At 35.2% G+C, this 19,170-nt stretch overlaps 1 protein-coding gene across 1 annotated transcript; it reads right to left on the bottom strand.

The window, feature by feature from the left end:
* Window positions 1–142: 142 nt before the first annotated feature.
* On the bottom strand, window positions 143–11,036 carry TPH1 (tryptophan hydroxylase 1). The gene is made up of 10 exons (XM_031941703.1): window positions 10,835–11,036; window positions 9,346–9,529; window positions 7,187–7,287; window positions 7,012–7,079; window positions 6,644–6,840; window positions 5,194–5,329; window positions 4,398–4,524; window positions 4,130–4,225; window positions 2,017–2,150; window positions 143–1,043 (listed from the first exon to the last, which is right to left on the bottom strand). Exons 1-10 carry the CDS (start codon window positions 10,949–10,951, stop codon window positions 869–871), a joined length of 1,335 nt encoding a protein of 444 aa, XP_031797563.1. The 5' UTR covers window positions 10,952–11,036; the 3' UTR covers window positions 143–868.
* Window positions 11,037–19,170: the final 8,134 nt, after the last annotated feature.

The following is a 19,170-nucleotide window of genomic DNA, read 5'->3' as shown; positions in this document are numbered from 1 at the left end:
AGAGATTTCCCCAGGAAATAGTTAGTTCTCCATCACAAGAAATAATTATACAGAAAATGAATGGCTAATTACAAGGAATATTAAAGACCAAATTCATGTTTCTAGTGGGAGTTGGAATAGATTACTTCTAAGATCTATTCTGACTGTCATCTGATTATCCTAAAGGCCAACAGATAACCACTGAATACTTTTGAGTAGGAGCATGAAATCTCATTACTGAACTTTAATCTTCTATCTGGTAAAGTCAAGAGATATTTAAGAGTTTACTACAGAAGTTTTTACTACCTGGTCATCTGTTGCCAGAACCCCCTATTGAACTAAGTACTATGGGATTTTCATAATTTCAGAAGAAGCATGATCAGTCAAGGACAATACCTTATCCACCTAAACATAAAAATAAACCTGTGGTGGAAAGTCTCAAATTCTACAATAAATAATACATTTAAGGAGGTCAAATATTTTTACTTGAACTTGATTAAAGATACTCATCTAGCAACCACAAAAAAACTAGTTGTTTTTTTAAATAGAGGAAAAATATTTTGTAGAGAAAATATTCTTTTTTTCTATTCTTAGAAGTAGGATTCAACTACTTAATATCTAGGAAGTCAGACTATCTGCCCACAAATTAGATAAGTATATCTTTCATATGAACATTTCCAGGGATTGATTAATAATATCTTGTAGCATCACTGAGGTTAAGAATTATGTTTCATAGCCAGCGAGTTCAACCATCATTTGGCTCTTGAAAAAAAAAAAAAAAAAAAAAGTCTATTCCATGGGTCTCTATGGAAATATCCAAAGTCCTCTGCAGTAGTTCAAATCCTATCTAGAATTAATCACTCTTGAATGAGCAGGGAATATCCTCCCTTTAGACACCCAAATGTCTTCCCATTTTAGTAAGGGCTTCATTGACAATGTCAAGTTCATGTCGAAGTTCATTGACCACACTGGCAATGCTCTTGGTGTCCTTCAGAATCTGGATACTTTGTGTGTATGGGTTGTACTTCACACCAAAAGGACGCTTGATGGTTTTTGCAAATTCTCTAAAGAGATAACAACAAAGAAAACAAATCAATTTTCAGGTAAGTCAATGAAAACTACCTAAAATTAAACATGTATGATCAATATTCTCACACCACCACTGTTAACGGACAATATCCTATTTGGTTTGGGTTTTTCTCCCAAGAAAGGTACACAGGTTCTGGCTTACCCTTGTTCACCATGCACACAATATCCTCTGAATCTATTCTTATGCCCAAATATAGGTCCATTTCTATGCCTAAAATGCATATTTTTCTCATTTCAACATCACAGCATCTGTAGCTTATTTCAAAACCCAAATCAAGTGATACCTTCTAATGCAAACCTGTCCTGACACTTTCCTGGTAGCTAGAGCCCTTCCCCCTTTCCAAAATTACTGGTTTCATTTTGTATTTAATTTCTATGTACATATATTTTCCCTGCCAGAAAGATCTGTAAAGGCAAGGGCTATTTAATTTTTGTATCTCCTAGCACATGGTATTTAGTAGTTCTTTAATAAATGCTTGTTGGTTTAATAATGCTTATTGGATGGATCCGATGGAAGAATAAATGAATGAATGACAAGCACAAGTGGAAAAATCCAAAGCAAATAAACCACCAACATGAATGGATGGATGGATGGATGGATGAATAATAAACACAAATGGGAAAATTCAAAGCAAATAAGCTGTCCACTTGTCCCAATCTTTCTAGAAAATTGTCTGATTGCTATCTTTATCCAGGACTTTATATAATAGACTTCCCAAGGATTCTGAAAGCTATCAATCACTTCATTGTGAATGAATGGATGAGAGTCCATTTAGGATCTCAGGAAGTCATAAGTGTGTGAAAGTAAAATTGACTATATTGTTAACAGTCAGAACAGGAATTGTCCCAAAGTTCCCCAAGCATCCAATAGCTTCTTCTAATCACTCTAAATTACATCTTCAAGATTGCCTTTTTTAGAAGAGAATGAGGGAAAGAGACAAACTCTACCTCATCTTCTCCTTTGCTTCTTCAAAGCTTTCAGACACAAAGTAGACTTCCTGGAAAGTTGTAATGAGGCACTCCTGCTTGCAGGTGATCTTAGGATCGAAGGGCTTCACATTGGCTTGTCCAGAGAGGGCATGCTAGGAGACAAGCCCAGAATCATTGAGGCAAAGAATACAACCTCTAATGCGTTTGTAAAAAAAAAAAATTACTAAAAGTATCTGTTGAATTAAGTTGCACTAGATGCTAGGAATTAAAGGATTTCATGTTCAGAACATAAAAGTTCTAAAGCTGAAAGGGTTCTCAGAGACCTCTCATTCTACAGAGAAAGAAATTGAGAGCCAGGGAGATGAACTGACTTGGCCTTTTCATATTCTCCTTCTGGATTCCATGACTTCCTTCAAGTCTCACCTGAACTCCAGCCTTCTACAAGAAACCTTCTCCAGGCTACCTTAATCTTAGCATCTTTTCTCTGAAACTAGACCAAACATCATATATAAGCATAGGTGCATATATACACATACATATGCATACATACACACATATTATATATAATTGCTTGCATGTTTTCCCCTCTAACAAACTGTGAGATTTTTGAGACCAGAAACTATGTTTTGCCTTTCTTTGTATTCCCACAGGAGAACACAGTGTCTGGCACTTAGTTGGCACTTAATAAATGCTTATTGACCTGGCCAAGGTCACAGAGGTAGTAGAAATCAGATACAGTTTTTTGCTTGGGTTTCTTTTTGTCCAGATTTATATTTCATCTCAATGTAGAGAATTCTCAGTGTAGAAACCCCCTTCACTAAAACAGAGGCAACCCATCAATATCTCGTAATAATAGCTCCTGTCATATAATAATTAGGGGCAGCTAGGTGATACAGTGGGGGTAGAGCACTATCCCTGAAAGACCTGAGTTCAAATCTGGCCTCAGATACTTGTAGCTGTGTGACTCTAAGGAAATTCATTTATCCCTGTTTGCCTCATTTTCATTGACTGTGAAATGAGCTGAAAAGTAATTGGCAAATTACTCCCATATCTTTGCAAAGGCAACCCCAAATGGATTCAGACCCAACTAAAATGAATGAAGAAAAACAAAACCATTATGCTTAAAGGTTTGCAAAGCATCTTATATATGTTGTCTCATTTGATCCTCACAATAAACTATGGGGTAAATTATTATTATTCCCATTTTATAGGTGAAAAACAAAAGGGAAGAAGTGCTAAGAAATTTGGCTAGGGTCACTGCCAGCACATAATAAAACTGAAACTCAGATCTTTGACTCTAAGACAAATCCTCTTTTTACTAAAGGACCTCCCTTATTTGCTTTAATATTAATATAGATGGGTTGTTTTCTAGGTTTATTATAGACAGATTAATATAAGTTATTTCTATCAGAAAGAAAACATTTCACCATCAAAGAGATCCACATTTAGCAACTTAGAAGATAGTTTCAAAAGAACTTTGGTCAAAATTCTTAGGATCAAAAATCAGTAAATGGTATCATAGACTTAAATTGGGGGGGGGGCATCTTTGTGATCATTAAGTCCAATCTCTTATGAGAGAGGAAACTGAGGCACAGTTTAAAAGACTTGCCTAAAGTTATACAATTTGCAAGTATCTAAAGAAGAATCTGAACTCGGGTCCTCTTGATTCCAAATCCAGTGCTCTACCAATTATATAGTTCTCTCTTTCATCTTCTAATTAAAAGGTGTAATTCTTAAACTGGGATCCATGAACTTGATGGAGGGTTTATATTTTTATATTTTGATGACTAGAATGCAATATAATTGGTTTCCTTTGTAATTCTCTGTATCTTATGTTATGCTTTTAAAAGCATTATTGTTTTTAATTTTTAAATGATGTTAAAAATAGCTAAGAACTCCTGTTTTGGATACATATATATGAAAACAGGATACCAACTATGAAATAATGTAGCAATTTTTAGAAATCTTGTTAGAGAAACAGTGACTCAGTCTACTTCAAGATCTTTGGATAGTTTTAGTCCTAAGGACATGTTTCTTGAGCTTTCCATAGCAGATATCCATTAATTCACCCAAATACTTCAAATCCTGTTTATAAAAGAAATGAAAAAATGGCAATATTTGTGGCTCTTACTTTGAGTTCACTGATGGAAGAGAGCAGCCCTGCTCCATAAACTCTCAGCTGTCCTTCTTGTTTGCACAAGCCAAATTCCACAGTGAAAAAGTAACACTTTAAAAAAGCACAGGAAAGGTATTTGTTAAATTGGTCATTAAATCACTCTGTTTAAACAATAATAAGTCATACCCTCAAGCACCAAGTTCAATCATTTTAAGGAGGGCAGTTGTGAGCATGCCAGCTGCTAACATCCTGGAAGAAAGGATCGAAATGTTCAGGTCTATACCGTAGCCAGCTTTTGCACTGCCTCATCTGATGCTCCAAGGGATGCCAGGCCAATTTCCTGGGAGAACTGAGCAAAGCTAGGTTCAGCCAGAAGAGGAACATGACCCAAGAGTTCATGACAGGTATCCCTGAAAAATAAATAGAATTAAGCATATCATACCATGATACTTGCTGACAAAGCAGAATACCAATGTGTGATTATCTACTTTAATTCAGCAGAAAGTCATTTTTAAACATTATTTTTATTTCATTCCCCAAGGTAAGACAGGACATTTAATAGCTTAGAAACAGAAGGCAGCTTCAGTGGATGTAACTCTAATGGATTATGTGATATGAATTCTGACACTGGCCAAAGGGCATAAAGACACCTATAACTGCTGTGTTTGTTGAGGGGAGGATTTATGATTTAATCAGTGCAAGGAATTCCCAATGTGACAAGTACCTCCACTAATAGAAATCAAAATCCATTATTGACTTAGCAAATAATTACTAGGGAGTTGCTTGAGGCACAGAGGAAAACATAGGATCATAAATTTAGAGCTGAAAGACATTTGAGAAGTCATTGAGTCTAATCCTGTCATTTTACAAATGAGGAAACTGAGGCACCAAGAGATTAAGTGCCCTGCCAGGGGCATACAGTTAGCAAGTGTCTGGGATTCAAGAGTTCATGCAAGACCTGGGATGCAGGTCTTGATGACTGCATACTCTGCATTCTATCTGTTATCCTGCAAAGATATTTACTGAATATCTAAATTCTACAGAATGAGATTTTGTCATCCTCAAGCAACAATACTTACGGCTCTGGAGTATAGAGGGGGTCTGAGCTGTGTCTCACATACTGAGTACAGTGGAAAACACGGAACGCTAAACCTGCTAAGAAGTCTCTTGGTGACAAGTAGCCAGCAACTGGACGGATGGAAAACCCTGTGCGCTCTGAAACAGTGAAAAAATTTTCAAGAAGAGGCCCCAAACCCTCAGCATTTTTGTTCTGAGTAAAATAATAATAATAATAATAATAATAAATATTATATATCATAATTATACACCAATATGTATGTTTTGTATATATATATTATATTGTTCACTATGTGATAATATCTGTACCAAGTGTTTTATAGTTTGATCCTCACAACAACCCAGGAAGATAAAGAGTTAAACCCCATTTTACAGATGAGGAAACTGAGGCAAATGGAAGTTAAGTAACTTGTTAAGGGTCATATAGCTACTAGGTGTTTAAGATTTGGCTTTGAACTCAGGTCTTCCTGTTTTCAGGCTAAGTGCTCTATCCCACTGGAGCATTTAACTCTCCAAATGAAAAGGTCTTTTTGATCTCAATATTCTATCTCTAGCAATGACACCAAGGGACATTTGGTGAGAGACCATGGCTTCCTTCCTTATATTTAGACACAGAAACTTGATCTCTCAACTCTCTTGCTCTCCCTCAAAACTATAATCTGTGTGTGAATTCAGCTCCAAATCCTTCCAGAAACTATGTAGTTTTCACTTAGTAGATGGGGATGCCCACATAAATGATAGTGCTAAATAAGGCTATCATTATGCATTATATAATGACATTATTATACTATTATTATGGCTATTTATATTTATTTATATTATACAATAGGTTCTATTATTATCTCCATATTACAGATGAGGAAACTGAGGCTTAAAGAGGTGTGATTTGCCCAGGATCACAGTTAGTAAATGTCTGAGACAGGTTTTAACTCAGTTCTCCCTGATTCCAAATTCAGCCTAATCTACCGAATTTAGCCCCTAATCCACCACTCTACTAGTTTGCTCGCTCGCTCTCGCTTTCTCTCTCTCTTGCTTCTCTTCTCTCTTCTCTCTATGTATGTATGTATGTATATATATATATATATACATATACCTATATAATACATATTATATATATATATATATACACACACACATATACTTATAATACATATATATATATATATATATATATATATATATATATATATATATTTCCTGGTTTTCCTGGTATACAAGTTATCTCAGAATTATTGTCATTGAAAATATTCAAACAAGTTAACAATACTCCTCAATACCACTGCTCCAGAAATACCCTTTGGGGTCACATAATTTTACTTCCCACTACGTTTTTTTAAAAAAGATATACAGCCATCTGTGTATTCTCTTGTGAAGTTTTACAATTCTAACATTAAAATTGCATAGCTAATATTCAGTATGGCATTTCTTTACACTAAATAATGAACATGTCACCTTTTAAGAAGCGTGAGACATCTTCTAGTTGAGGGATGTTGTCTTCCTGATACCCGCAGTGTTTTGACAGTAAAGGTAAGTTTTTGAGATATTCTCTGCAAGCATGGGTTGGGTAGAGTTTATTGAGCTCTCGGAACACAGTTCCCCAAGTCTTTATCTCTTCTTCAGTGAATTCAACCTTGGGAATGAGGTCACCACTAAATGAGATGAAACAAAGATATTGGTTTGAATTTAAAATCAAGGTATAATTTATATTTATTTTACTTGCTTCAATTTGATCAATAAAGATGATTTGTTCTCTACGTGTTATTTCAATACCGTCTCAAAGTTAGATTAACTGTGGAAGGTTTTTTTTATCATAGACTTACTGCTTATAATTCATAGCCAAGTCAGCAAAATATTTGCGTCTTTTACGGTACGTGTTGTCTTTGAAACCCTGAGATTGAGAGAGAACAAATATATTTGAATATTTTAAAATACTTTTTGTTTCAGGTTGATATTAGCTGAAAAACTATACAGAAGTCTTTCCCCTTTATTACTTACAGGATGGTCAGCATCTAACTCAGCTCCATACATCAGAACTCTGTTGGCACATTTGTCCAAGTCCGAAATCTTCTTTGGAAACCAGGGAACAGTCTCCATCTCTGCAAGTATAAAAATCCAACAAGTTGTAAGTCTTCAATGAAACAATGAAGCAAGAAAAAGGAATTCCTGTTTTTAGATAGACTTCAGATATCTAGGAGGCAGAGTGCTATACTGAGAGGCAGTGCAGTAGAATGAGAGCTAAACTTTAAGTCAGAAGAGTACTGGACTTGAATTTTGGCTCTGGTACTACATGAGCAAGTGTCTCTCCAAGTCTCAGTTTACTCATTCATAAAATGGATATTATAATACTTTCCATGTCTCTTTCACAGGGTTGCCATGAACAAAGTATTTAAGAAGCAGGATGATACAATGGAAAGGTCACTGGCTCTAGATAGAGAGGACCTGCGTTGAAATCCTACCTCTGGTACTTCCTACCTGAGTGATCTTGGCCAAGTTGCTTAGCCTCCCTGATCCTCTATTTCCTTGGCTGTAAAATGAGGCTGTCAAGTTAAATGTCATCTAAGATCATTTCATGCTCTGTTATCCTATGAGCCATATAAAGTTGGAAAATTATTGCTGCCTAGCAGCCCTCCAGGCAGTAACAGTGGTCAGTCAGAGGATGGAGGAACAAAGAGAATTGGGCTAGTATGTGTGTGAGAATGTGTATATATGTGTGCAAGTGACCAGTTCAATCACCCCAGATGCCATTTTAAAGACCAAGGTTGTTACTGAAACACAGGAAGTGATGGAGCACCTCAGCACAGGAGATGGAGAAAACTTTGAGATCCAGCTCCCAGGAAAATTGCCTTCAAAGGAGTAAGAGCCAGAAAGTGAAAAACAGAGAAATATAAAGAAAAAAGACTGAAGTTACCCAAAATTTCAGGAAAAAAGCTACTTAAAGACTTTGAGCATAAGCAGATAAACTAATAGAGAATACATTAAAAACAAAAGGATATGCCCTCCAGATCGTTTAAAGAAATCCAGAAATCTATGAATATATATTTCAAGGAAAAGAAAAAGAAATCAACACTTAGCAGAAGAGAAGACTTTATGTTTCCCAGGAGAGCATGGAGCCACAGCAGAATATACCTGAATAGTTTAAAAGAGAAAAACACTGTGAAAGTTGAATCAATGACCTACACAGCAAGAATATTTGGCAGAACTGAAAATTTTTAATTCACAATGGCAAACCCCAATAAATGTGGGAAGGGGAAAAGGAGGGAGAGAGAGAGAGAGAGAGAAAGAAAGAGAGAGAGAGAGAGAGAGAGAGAGAGAGAGAGAGAGAGAGAGAGAGAGATTATGATTGGATAATGTATAGCAAGGCAATGTGTTTAATATTCAAAGCATTAACCTATCTAACAAAAATAGCTATTATTACCAGCAATAACTATGAAGTGTATGGCTTTCCTGCCTTATTTTGAAAACAACTAATACGTTCTATGTTCTAGAAAGCCTGCATTTGACCATCTCTTCAGGCATACAACAGAATGGGGAAGCTACTCATGTATTTTTAATGTTTTAGAATTATGATGATAGAGATTTAAGAAATATCAAAGTCTATAATAATTTGGACATGAACAATTAGTAATTAGTTTTCTTCTGCTGAAAACCTCCTCTTCAAGAGCTATTTCTTTTTTATTTTCATGGAAATGAAATAAAGAGAACTATTTAAATTAAAAAATCAATGTGGGTCTCATTCCTTTTCCCCAGACTATGCCATAGCTCTAACCCTAATCTTTTCAAAAAATAACTTAAAAGTTATTTTTTCCAGAAAATCTTCCCTGATTCTCTTTAAGAAATTTCATGCCCTTTCATTGCATATGCCAAAAGTTTAAATTGTGCTGTGCTGTGTTTGCTTCCATTTAGTCAGACATTGCCTTAAAACTATTCTCTAATTGTATCTATGGTGTATCCTCCAACTAGCCTGTGAATTCCTGGAGAATTAAGTTATAACTTTTTTGTTGTTATTGACACCATCCTAAGTGTTAAACACGGAGCATATCTTTGTATTAAATATGGAGCATGTCTTCAGAAGGTTGCTCACAAGCAACAAATGCTTGATGAATGACTGAAATTAGAACTCATTTTTTTAAGGGAATGTTTTCTTTCAGACTTACCATCTTCCTGCATAGAAAAAGCATCAGGCGAATTCACAGACAGTACATTTGCATGGGACTTCAACAGGTCAAAAAAATCATTTAGTTGCTCTCTGTTGGTATCACAATCAACAAAAATCTCAAATTCTGAGTTTCTTCTCTTTGACTTTCTGGACTCAATGTGCACCAAGTTCACATGCTTCTCCTGTTTTAAATCATTGAGTGAAGATCATTTAAAATTACTTTAATAATAAACAATCTTATGATTAAATTTATAATAGTGAATTTTTATTATCATTTAAATTTTCATTTTACACTTATAAAATGACAAATGCAAGGGAAATAAAGTTGTTCCAATATCACCCTCAATGCTTTTTTTTCTTCCTGTAAATCTTAAAAGGGATTAATTTGTATCCCAGTCCTTTGCACAAATGTAACCACCATGATAAATGGATTATTTGTGTTCACGGTGAACATGGAGAATATTAGATCAATTTTATTGATCATTTACAAATTTATTGATCGTTCACTTTATCTGTCTCTCAGTCTATCTTGTTCAGAGTGGCAGGTGGAAATTACTTAATATTTCAGTTGTGGTGTGAATAGTACAGTGAGGCTATCATCTGTCTAATCCAAGATACTATATTTTTCTTTATGTAACATAAAACTGAATTAACTATTGCCAAATAACATTGGAGAATCATATTGAGCTTGCATTCCACTACAGCTACTAAATCTTTTTTCAAACAAACTCCTATATGCTCGCGCCTTCTTCATCTTATACTACTAAAACTGATTTTCAATCTAAGTGTAGACTTTACACTTACCAATTTCATCATCTTATTTGTCCTAACGTTCTAGCCTGTCAAGATCTTTTGAGAGGGATAAAGAGAGACAGACACAGAAGATACAGAGAGAGACAGACAGAGACAGAAAGAAAAACAGATAAAGAGACAGAGACAAACAGAGATACACACACACACACACACACACACACGCACGCACATAGACATATTCAGAGTTCTAAACTGTGAGATAAAGACTAAATATAATCTGAATTTATAGGACAGTTTCCTAAGGGTTGTGGTCTTCAGGGAAGGCTTTCATGGAACACTTAGGTATTAAAATAGGCTTTGAAAGGTGGATAAAATTTGGATGAGAGAAGGACATTCATGACAGGGAATGATATGACAAAGGAATAGAGGAAGGAAATGAGCGTGACATGTGCAGATAATAGACAGAAATGGAGAGGATAAAAAGTATGTGTTAAGGATTAATGGCAAATTAGTTTAGTTAGGTAAGGCCCATCTTGGAATGAAGAACAAAAGACTCATGAGTGGGAGGGAGAGATTTGGACTTGCTGGTTTGGGGGTGAAGAGAAAGGAATGATTTCTAGGGCTCTTTAAAGAGTTCTCTGAATCCCACTCAGGAAAAGATGACTTAAACCTCACAGCATGTTTCAACTATAATTTTAAAGACTACCATTTCACAAAGGCAGAAGATCACTTACCTGGAAGAGCTTCAGAGCTTTTACAAGTCCTCCCACCTCATTCTTCAAGGAAAAAACAATAGCAGCTCTACCTCTTTCTGAAGAATGGTCTTTGTTCTCCTTATTGTCTTCAATCATGATACAATTTTTCTTATTTATCTAAAAAATAAAGGCAAGAATTTTGATAAATGTTTAAGAAGACATTTGGGTGAATTCACCGGATTCATCTGAGAAGCATCAACTTGAGATGTTCATTCCTCAAGAGAGATATTGAACTTGTCCAATGGGATTCTTTTCCTACAAGTTGACATTTTCTGAATAACTTTTTAAAATAATTATTAACCTGCTACCAGATGCTTGATGGGCCTAAATCCAGTGAAAGTATGTAAACAAAAATTGGTTGTAATAGAGTACCTATTAGCACACAGCCTCTATTATCTAAATGTCAAGAGCATTGAACACACTCTCTAAGGTTTTTTCCTATGCTCCCTTCCTTTCCTCCTTGCCCATTACTACTCTTACCAACGAGCCAATACTGTTTGAAGACAGTAGCATGGGGCAGTGGAAGAAGCACTGGGTTTGGAGTCAGAAAATCTAGATTCAAATCTCATGTCTGTCATTGATTACCTGTGTGACTTTGAACAAGTCACATTCTCCCGATCTCATATTCATCATCTGTAAAATAAGGTATTTAGACTAGAATGACCTTTCAGGTTCCTTACAAAGTTAAGCTTACAAAAACTATCCAGGACAGCCCTTAATGTTGGTTATCATATTTCCTTAACCCTTCAATCACCATTCCCTCCTAATCTTTCAACTAATCTTTTGGATACTCCCAAGAACTGTGTTCTCAATTAAAGTGGCTTTGGCCAACAGATGACTTCCTTTTACTCATGATTTGTATGATTTAATAATTATGATGATGATGGCTGGTACATGTAGCACTTTACAATTTACAGATTACTTTCATTGAGTCTGCTCCCAAAGGTGCTATCTCCAATTTGCAGGTTAAGAATCTGAGTCTCAGAGAATGTACATGACTTGTCCACTGTCATGTGAATAATAAGAGGCAAGCAAGCATCCATGGACAGAACCAATTACTACTAGAAGAAAATGGATCATTTGATTTGTAGTATTGGGAGTGAAGCAGGACTGGTGACAGTCTTTTGTACTTAAGACCATAGTTGCTGAAAACTCTTCTGAATCAACTGACCTCCTATGTTTGTTCCTAGCTTTTTTTGTAGAAAAACATGGAGAATCTGACTGTGAACTCATGTTTATTATGTAACATGGGCTTTTGCCATAACGCATATCAGGAAGGGGACCTCTTGAGAGAAGAAACAAGCTTATCATTTATTCTTTGGAATGGCACTTCTAAATAATTTAGGAAAAATGCAAAATAATAATGTAAATGATTAATTATGATTTAAAAATAACTGAGTAGCAGGGGAAAACATTACACTTGATTAAAAAGAACACTTAACATCTTTCAAACACTTTACATATTAGCTTAGATTTTCAGTTAGACAATAACTATTTTTGGCTGACTGTTATTTAACACTCTAAGGTTTGCAAGCATATTTGTTCCATTATTTGAACATGTAGAGTAAATGTCATTATTATATGCATGTTACAGATAAGCAAACCGAAAAAAAAAAAAAGAGTTACTCGCCTAGGATCATGTAGTAGTAACAGTCTGAGTTGGGATCTGAACTCGATTTTTATTGACTCCAAGGTCAGTGCTATGTTATACCAGGCAACTTCTCCACATTCCATGGTAGATAATATTCTCATTTTTCAGATGAAGAAACTTAGAATCAGGCAAGCAATTTTTCCCAATTCATTAAGCAAATTAATGTTAAAAATCACCAGGTTTTCTAACTCCTATGACCAGTACTCTTCATGAAGCATCTTTTCTTCCTTCACTTATAGGATGATTTAGCAGTGAGAAAGCATACATCATGGTATGCATGATGCATTTGGGTTTTTTCCTCCTAAATTCTGTTTGGGATACTAAAGCTATGGTTCCTGCCCTTTGGGGAACTTAACTATTTTACTCAGGACATGCATATTAATTCCTTGAAAGCTTAAAAACATTACAAGACAGTATATAACCAAATACTGAAGAAACTATGAATACTTTAATGAAGTATAGAAGAATATGCAAAATAAATCCAAGGTAATTAAATGGAGAGAAGCTCCAACAGGGAGCAGGGAAAAGGTAGGGAAGGGAGGGAACAGATCAAAAAAGTTCTCAGATAGAAGATGGCTGAGCTTTATAATAAGATTATGTGCCGCTATCCACTAAAAGGATAAGGCACTGACATGAGCAATTGTCACTTAGACAACATGTCATTCAGATTTGCCTTTTTAAAATCTAAATTTATCTCCCACAATTCTATAATCCTAATAATGAAACCATTCTGTTCTAGACAGGTCAATACCTTGACCATATATAAAATTCTTTTTCTTCCTCTTCAGCCTGTATCTCTGCCTTGAACATATTTCTCTCCTTTATCTTGGGTTGTTCAAATACTTCAATGTTCATCTCCATTCTTACCCTTCCTATGAACCCATGCTTATCTCCCCTTTCTCTAAAGTCCTAAGTAGTACTAACTTTTGAGGGGCAGTACCTAAGATTTCACTGGTTTAAGAAACTTCAAGTAAAGAATTATACCTACCAACCCAGAGCAACATCTTCTCTGTGACTTCGGATTCAAGATTCAAATCTCCAGGAGGCTTTTCCTAGTCCACGACTGCTAAAGCCTTCTTTGCTAAGGTTGTCTTCCTATATTCTGTATATATCTTATACATACCAATTTATGATATATGTTGGTTTCCATATTAGAATATAAACTTCTTGAAGGCATGAACTGTTTTTACTGTTTCTTCAGATCTTTGGTGCTTATCGCAATGTCTAGCACAGTTTCTAGAAAATGCTTTAAAAGTGTTTTTTGCTTGATTGATTGTAACCTTAAAAAGTTTCCTAAGATACTATAAAGTGACTTTCCCAGAGTCACATTGTTAGGATGCAGGGCAGAAATAGCCCCAAACCTAAATCTTTGGGACACAAAAGGGATAGAGATCCACTTGCTACACTGGTTCTTCTATGATACATATCTGAGTATATTATGTAGTCTGATTATTGGGCCTCCGTTTTCATGCATGTGATTCTTGTCTCCCTAACAAAATAGTTAACTTCTCAAAGATAAATACCTTGTCTTCTTTGTAATAACACAATATAACACCACAAGAGATTAACACATATTTATGCCTTAAAGTTTACAAAGTTTTTTTCTTCATTATGACTAAGATAGATAAGTAATACAAATGTCAACTTCATTTTACAGATGAGGAAGTTAAGGTTCAGAGAGTATAACAGTTTTATATTTTAGGTATTCGTTAGGGGGCATTACTTTAGTCTCTCATGTTTTAAACATCTATGTGTATGTGTATATGTGGGTGTGGGTGATGGGCGGGTGGGTGGATGAAACAGGATTCAAACTCAAGTCAAGCTATAGCCAAAGCCAAATTTTCTCAGAGCTCTCTCCACAGTCAATAGGATAGATGTCTATTGGGGCATCTTCCTAGTAATCTCTCCTCTACTCTTCCCATGTACACAACACACCATCCCCCCTCCTATGTCCCTTTTTCTTGCTGTAATACAAATATCCTTCCAAAATAAAAAACATGTGACTGTCTTGGAAAAGATTTAAGAGACTCTCTGATCAAGTAATTTTCTGAAGCTCATTTACAAGTTCATAATCCAAGTTGTGTTAAGAGGTCCAAGGGTCAAAGATCCCACCTATTGCCATCATCTGACTTCTCTACTTTGGAGTTGTTACTTATTACCTCTACATAGCTGCCCTTTATGTGCTCACTGAGCACATGTGAATCAGCAGCAGCCAGCAGATTGGCAATATGGTTGTCTGCTGGTACCTCTATGCCCTTCCCTACTCTTAGAGTAAGCCAAGTGAAACAAATAATTTCTGAGAATCTATTCATAGATTTTTTTCAGAGAAAATGCAATATTTTTTAAATCAAAAGGAGTTCTATTATGATCACAGAATTGTTGAAAACAAGGGATTTAAACACATCTCAAGAAATTTTATCTTCTTAGCTCAAAGGATTTTCTCTAATCACTCCAGAAATGGCAATTTGATGAGCCTAATTTTAGATACCATGAGTTCTTCTGAATATGAAGACTTTTCTTCGGATGTAGCAAGCTACCACAGTTTTGGTTTTTTTTTTTTTTTCTTTTTTTCTAAGGCAAAGGGGTTAAGTGACTTGCCCAGGGTCACACAGTCAGGAAATGTTAATGTCTGAGGTCACATTTGAACTCAGGTCCTCCTGACTTCAGGGCTAGTGCTCTATCCACAGTGCCACCTAGCTGCCTCTACCATGTTTTTAACTGCAAGTTATTACAAGGTAATTTTTTTCTTTTTAAATTATTCTGCTTTCATAAAATGTCTACTCTAAGGCCTCATAATGGCATAAAGGTGAATGGATTCACAGAAGTTATATTAGTGGATTTCTTTAGGTTCAATCTATGAAGGCTTCTTTCATGGCCCCCAAATAGACTGAGTTTGCCCCCAAATAGACTGAGTTTACTTTCTCAGGATCAACTCAGTTAAATAGGGAGAAACTCAGCACTTATCAACTATCTACTTGGTGATTTTTTTAACTATGACAACTCATGAAGCAAACAAAAAATACAAAATATCTCTCAAACTTGCATAGTAAGAGGGCAGAGGGTCATAAAATAATGCAGAGGGTGCTAAATAATCACAGTTTTCAGTCCATCTATAGGATTTAATTTTACTTTTGGTACTCTGATGAAGGATGAAAGATGAAAGATCCTTGTCCAATAAATAATATTTGATATAAAGTTGAAGTTGATCAAATACCTTGTCATAACTTGAAGTTAAATATGTAGTAATTTGCTACCTCCAAATGGAAACTCTTTATATATAGAAGAACTCCTGGTTTTTAAAATCAAGGTTAAAGGATTACCCTTGTAGGAAAGCATAGAGAACCTCTTTGAGCCAAGAACAGATGATCTCTTCAGACTTCTTTAAATCTCTTGATTGTAATCAAATTCTTAAAATTATAGGTTGAAAGTCAAAAGGTTCTTAAAGATGAGTCAATCCAAACCCTTCATTTTACAAGGTGGCTAGATGACGCAGTGGATAAAGTGCCACCCAGAGATCATCGGATCTGAGGTCAAATTCAGCATTAAGCACCTGTGTGCTGCTTAAGCAGCTGTGTGATCCCAGGCAAGTCCCTTAACCTTCTTTGTCTCAGTTCCCCCGTCTGTAAAATGAGTTGGATAAGGAAATGGCAAATCACTCCAGTATCTCTGCCAAGAAAACCCCAAATTGAGTTACAAAGAATTAGACATGACTAAAAAAATTCATTTAACAGATGAGGAAAGTGAGGTTCACTGAGGTTAAACAAACCTGTCCAAATTCACACAGAAAATAAATTTTAGGAGTAGGGTTGAAATCAAGGACTTATAACTCTAAATCCCAGACTTTTTTCAATATGCCCACAAAACCAGAAGAAATAAGGAAGCTGAATCTATATGGAAGGATGACACACAGCTACTGTCTTAGAGAAGCAAAGAAAGGAGTTGGCAAAGTTGGCTTTATCATCAGTCCAAAGACCACAAGAAACATTATTTCATTGGATAGCTAGTCATCTTGTATTGCAGAATGACTCTAAGCATTCGTCATATAAACAGTGTATAAGAGTATAAGTACAAAAAGACCACCATGAAAATAAATGCAACTTATGCACTAATGTTGGTTATAAAGGATAAAGACACATAAATTTGATGTAAAACTTGATAAGAAGGTCTATATCAAATCAATATCCTCTGGTCCTCAATACCTTTAATGCAAAATTGGGAAAATAAAGATGGCAAAAAAGCCCTGTGTAAATCATTTATACACAAATCAAGGGAATTCTCAGTAAAGATATTACTAGAGAAGAAGTAGGCTTTTGTAAATGATATTCAAGAATGGATCACATTATCATTTCACGCAAATTGCCAGAAATGGCAATTTGATGACCCTAATTTTAGATACCATGAGTTGTAGAAAATATAAAACCCAATGTATTTTTTTATGATTATGAAGAACTCATTTGATTCACTACCACAAAATTCTGTCTTTATATCTATTTTCCAATAAAGTGTCTCCCATGTAAACATTAAAATCATTTAAGATTCCTTAAAAAGTATAATGATAGAAATAATTCTATTTCTAATCCTCTGATTATAAACAACACTCAAGGTATAATAGAGGGAAATATACAAAGGAGATGCCAAGGATGGTCATCACCTGATGGAGAATATCCAACACAGAGTCCATATTGAATATAGATACTCTGTAGATGATGAGGTCCTCCCAAAGGGCTTATTTGCTACTTGCATTTAGCCTAGAATATTCTAGTCTCCGAGAAGGTATTTATAACCACTCAAAAGCATTTTTCCTGACCATCCACATAAAAGAAACTAAATGGATGAAAAATATCTATTGCTTTATAACTTTTGTTAGAGCTTGTCCATATAAGCTAGACAATGCAGATGAGTAATGAGTTTGCCCAGAATTAAACCAGAAGAACAGAGTGAACTGGATGCCATCAGAAAATAGCAGAGTCTGACCACTGACACTCTGCTTCCCTCCAAGCCTAGAGGTCTAAGTGAGTTCTAACAGATTTTAAAACTCAATGTAGGCACTATAAGTCTCAACTCACTGTCATTAGTAGATCATAAACTCTTTGATAGAAAGGAGTCTTGTTTTACTCTTTTGTATACCCAGCACCTAGCACAATTGGCATATAAGTGCCTAGTGGGCATTTAATCAAATATTTGTGGAATTAAATATAAACACATTTAAATAACATTTTAAGTTTCCATATAGTGGAAAGACTAGAAAGAGTCAGAAATCCTCTCATAATCCCTCACTAACTGTGTGAAATCATTTTATCTTTCTGCATCTTGATTTACTTATCTGCAGAAATGAATACTTTGGACCAAAAGGCCTTAGGTCTCTTCCAGTTCTGACATAATTTGATTTTACTGTATAATTCTCAGCAACAGGAAATTCTTGGTAGGAAAGATAGCAGGTCACAGGTTCTATGTGAAGGTTATATACCCTATGGTCACTTTTGAACTGGAACAGTAGATACTTACAAACAAGAATTGAGGAGTCTTTTGAAACATCTGATGTTGATGCAATCAATTCTCATGTTCAATCCCCTTATAAAAAAACATTCCCTGATCAAGATTTAGTTTATCAATGAACAGAAAGGAGAGGTGAATTTTTGTTACCATAAACACTCAGAGATCTTTTTAGCCTGTGCAACTTTTATTCAGGATCCCTATGTCTTTCTTACACAGCCCACAAAAGATCCTCTCCCACAGAACACAGAGATATTACCTTCCATCATCTACAAGTGGGAGACACATGTATTGATAAACAGATCCTTTGTGTGGTAAAATATCAAAAATTTCCCCACTCAGGAATTTTATCTTACAGGATTCAAGTAAACTTAATTTGATTCAATTCAGAAAGCATGCATTAAATATCTATTCTGTGCAAGGAAGATGCTAGGTAATCAGTTTTATGAAATCAGCATCCTATTCTTTGACTCAAATTTTTATTCTCTCTGTATTTATGAGTATTTACAAGACTTTTTTTAAAAAAACATTCTACTTGCAACAGTTCTGTTCATTGCTTCTTCTTTAGGATAAAAATATTATATCCTTCTCTTTTTAAATGTTGATTTTTAAGTTTAAATGTTTTTTTATTATGGTGCCAAAATAAGTGCAGCTAGGTGGTGCAAGGGATAGAACACCGGGCCTGGAATCCAAAAGTGAGTTTAAATCTAGCGTCAGGAATTTACTTGTTTGTGACCCTGGACTAGTCAATTAATACCTGTTTCTATAAAATAGATATAATAATAGCATCTTCCTCGTAGAGTTGCTATGTGAATCAAATGAGGTAAAGCATTCAGGGCTTGTGAGTTGGTAATATTATTATTATTATTGCAAAAATCTGACTAGAGTTCATATGGTGCTCAATGAATTTGGTATGTAAAGAAGCATTGAGAATGCTGAATCCTTTCTACTACGTTTACCATTTCCCTAATATTTCATTATAAAACAGGAATGCAAAAGAATTATATGATCATATGACACCTTCTGCCCTTGTCCAACACCTCGTCTGCCCTTAAATTCATTGTATAAGCACAAACCACAAATCCACAGAATAATAGAACTGAGAGGGATTCTGTAGTCCATTTGGTCCACATCCTGGGTCACAGGTAAGAAATCTAAGATTCGGATCATC

The sequence above is a fragment of the Sarcophilus harrisii genome, chromosome 6 (genome assembly GCF_902635505.1).
Source record: "Sarcophilus harrisii chromosome 6, mSarHar1.11, whole genome shotgun sequence".
Lineage (NCBI taxonomy): Eukaryota > Metazoa > Chordata > Mammalia > Dasyuromorphia > Dasyuridae > Sarcophilus > Sarcophilus harrisii.
Note: the sequence above shows the minus strand (reverse complement) of the source record. Positions and strands in the feature narration are given on the sequence as shown.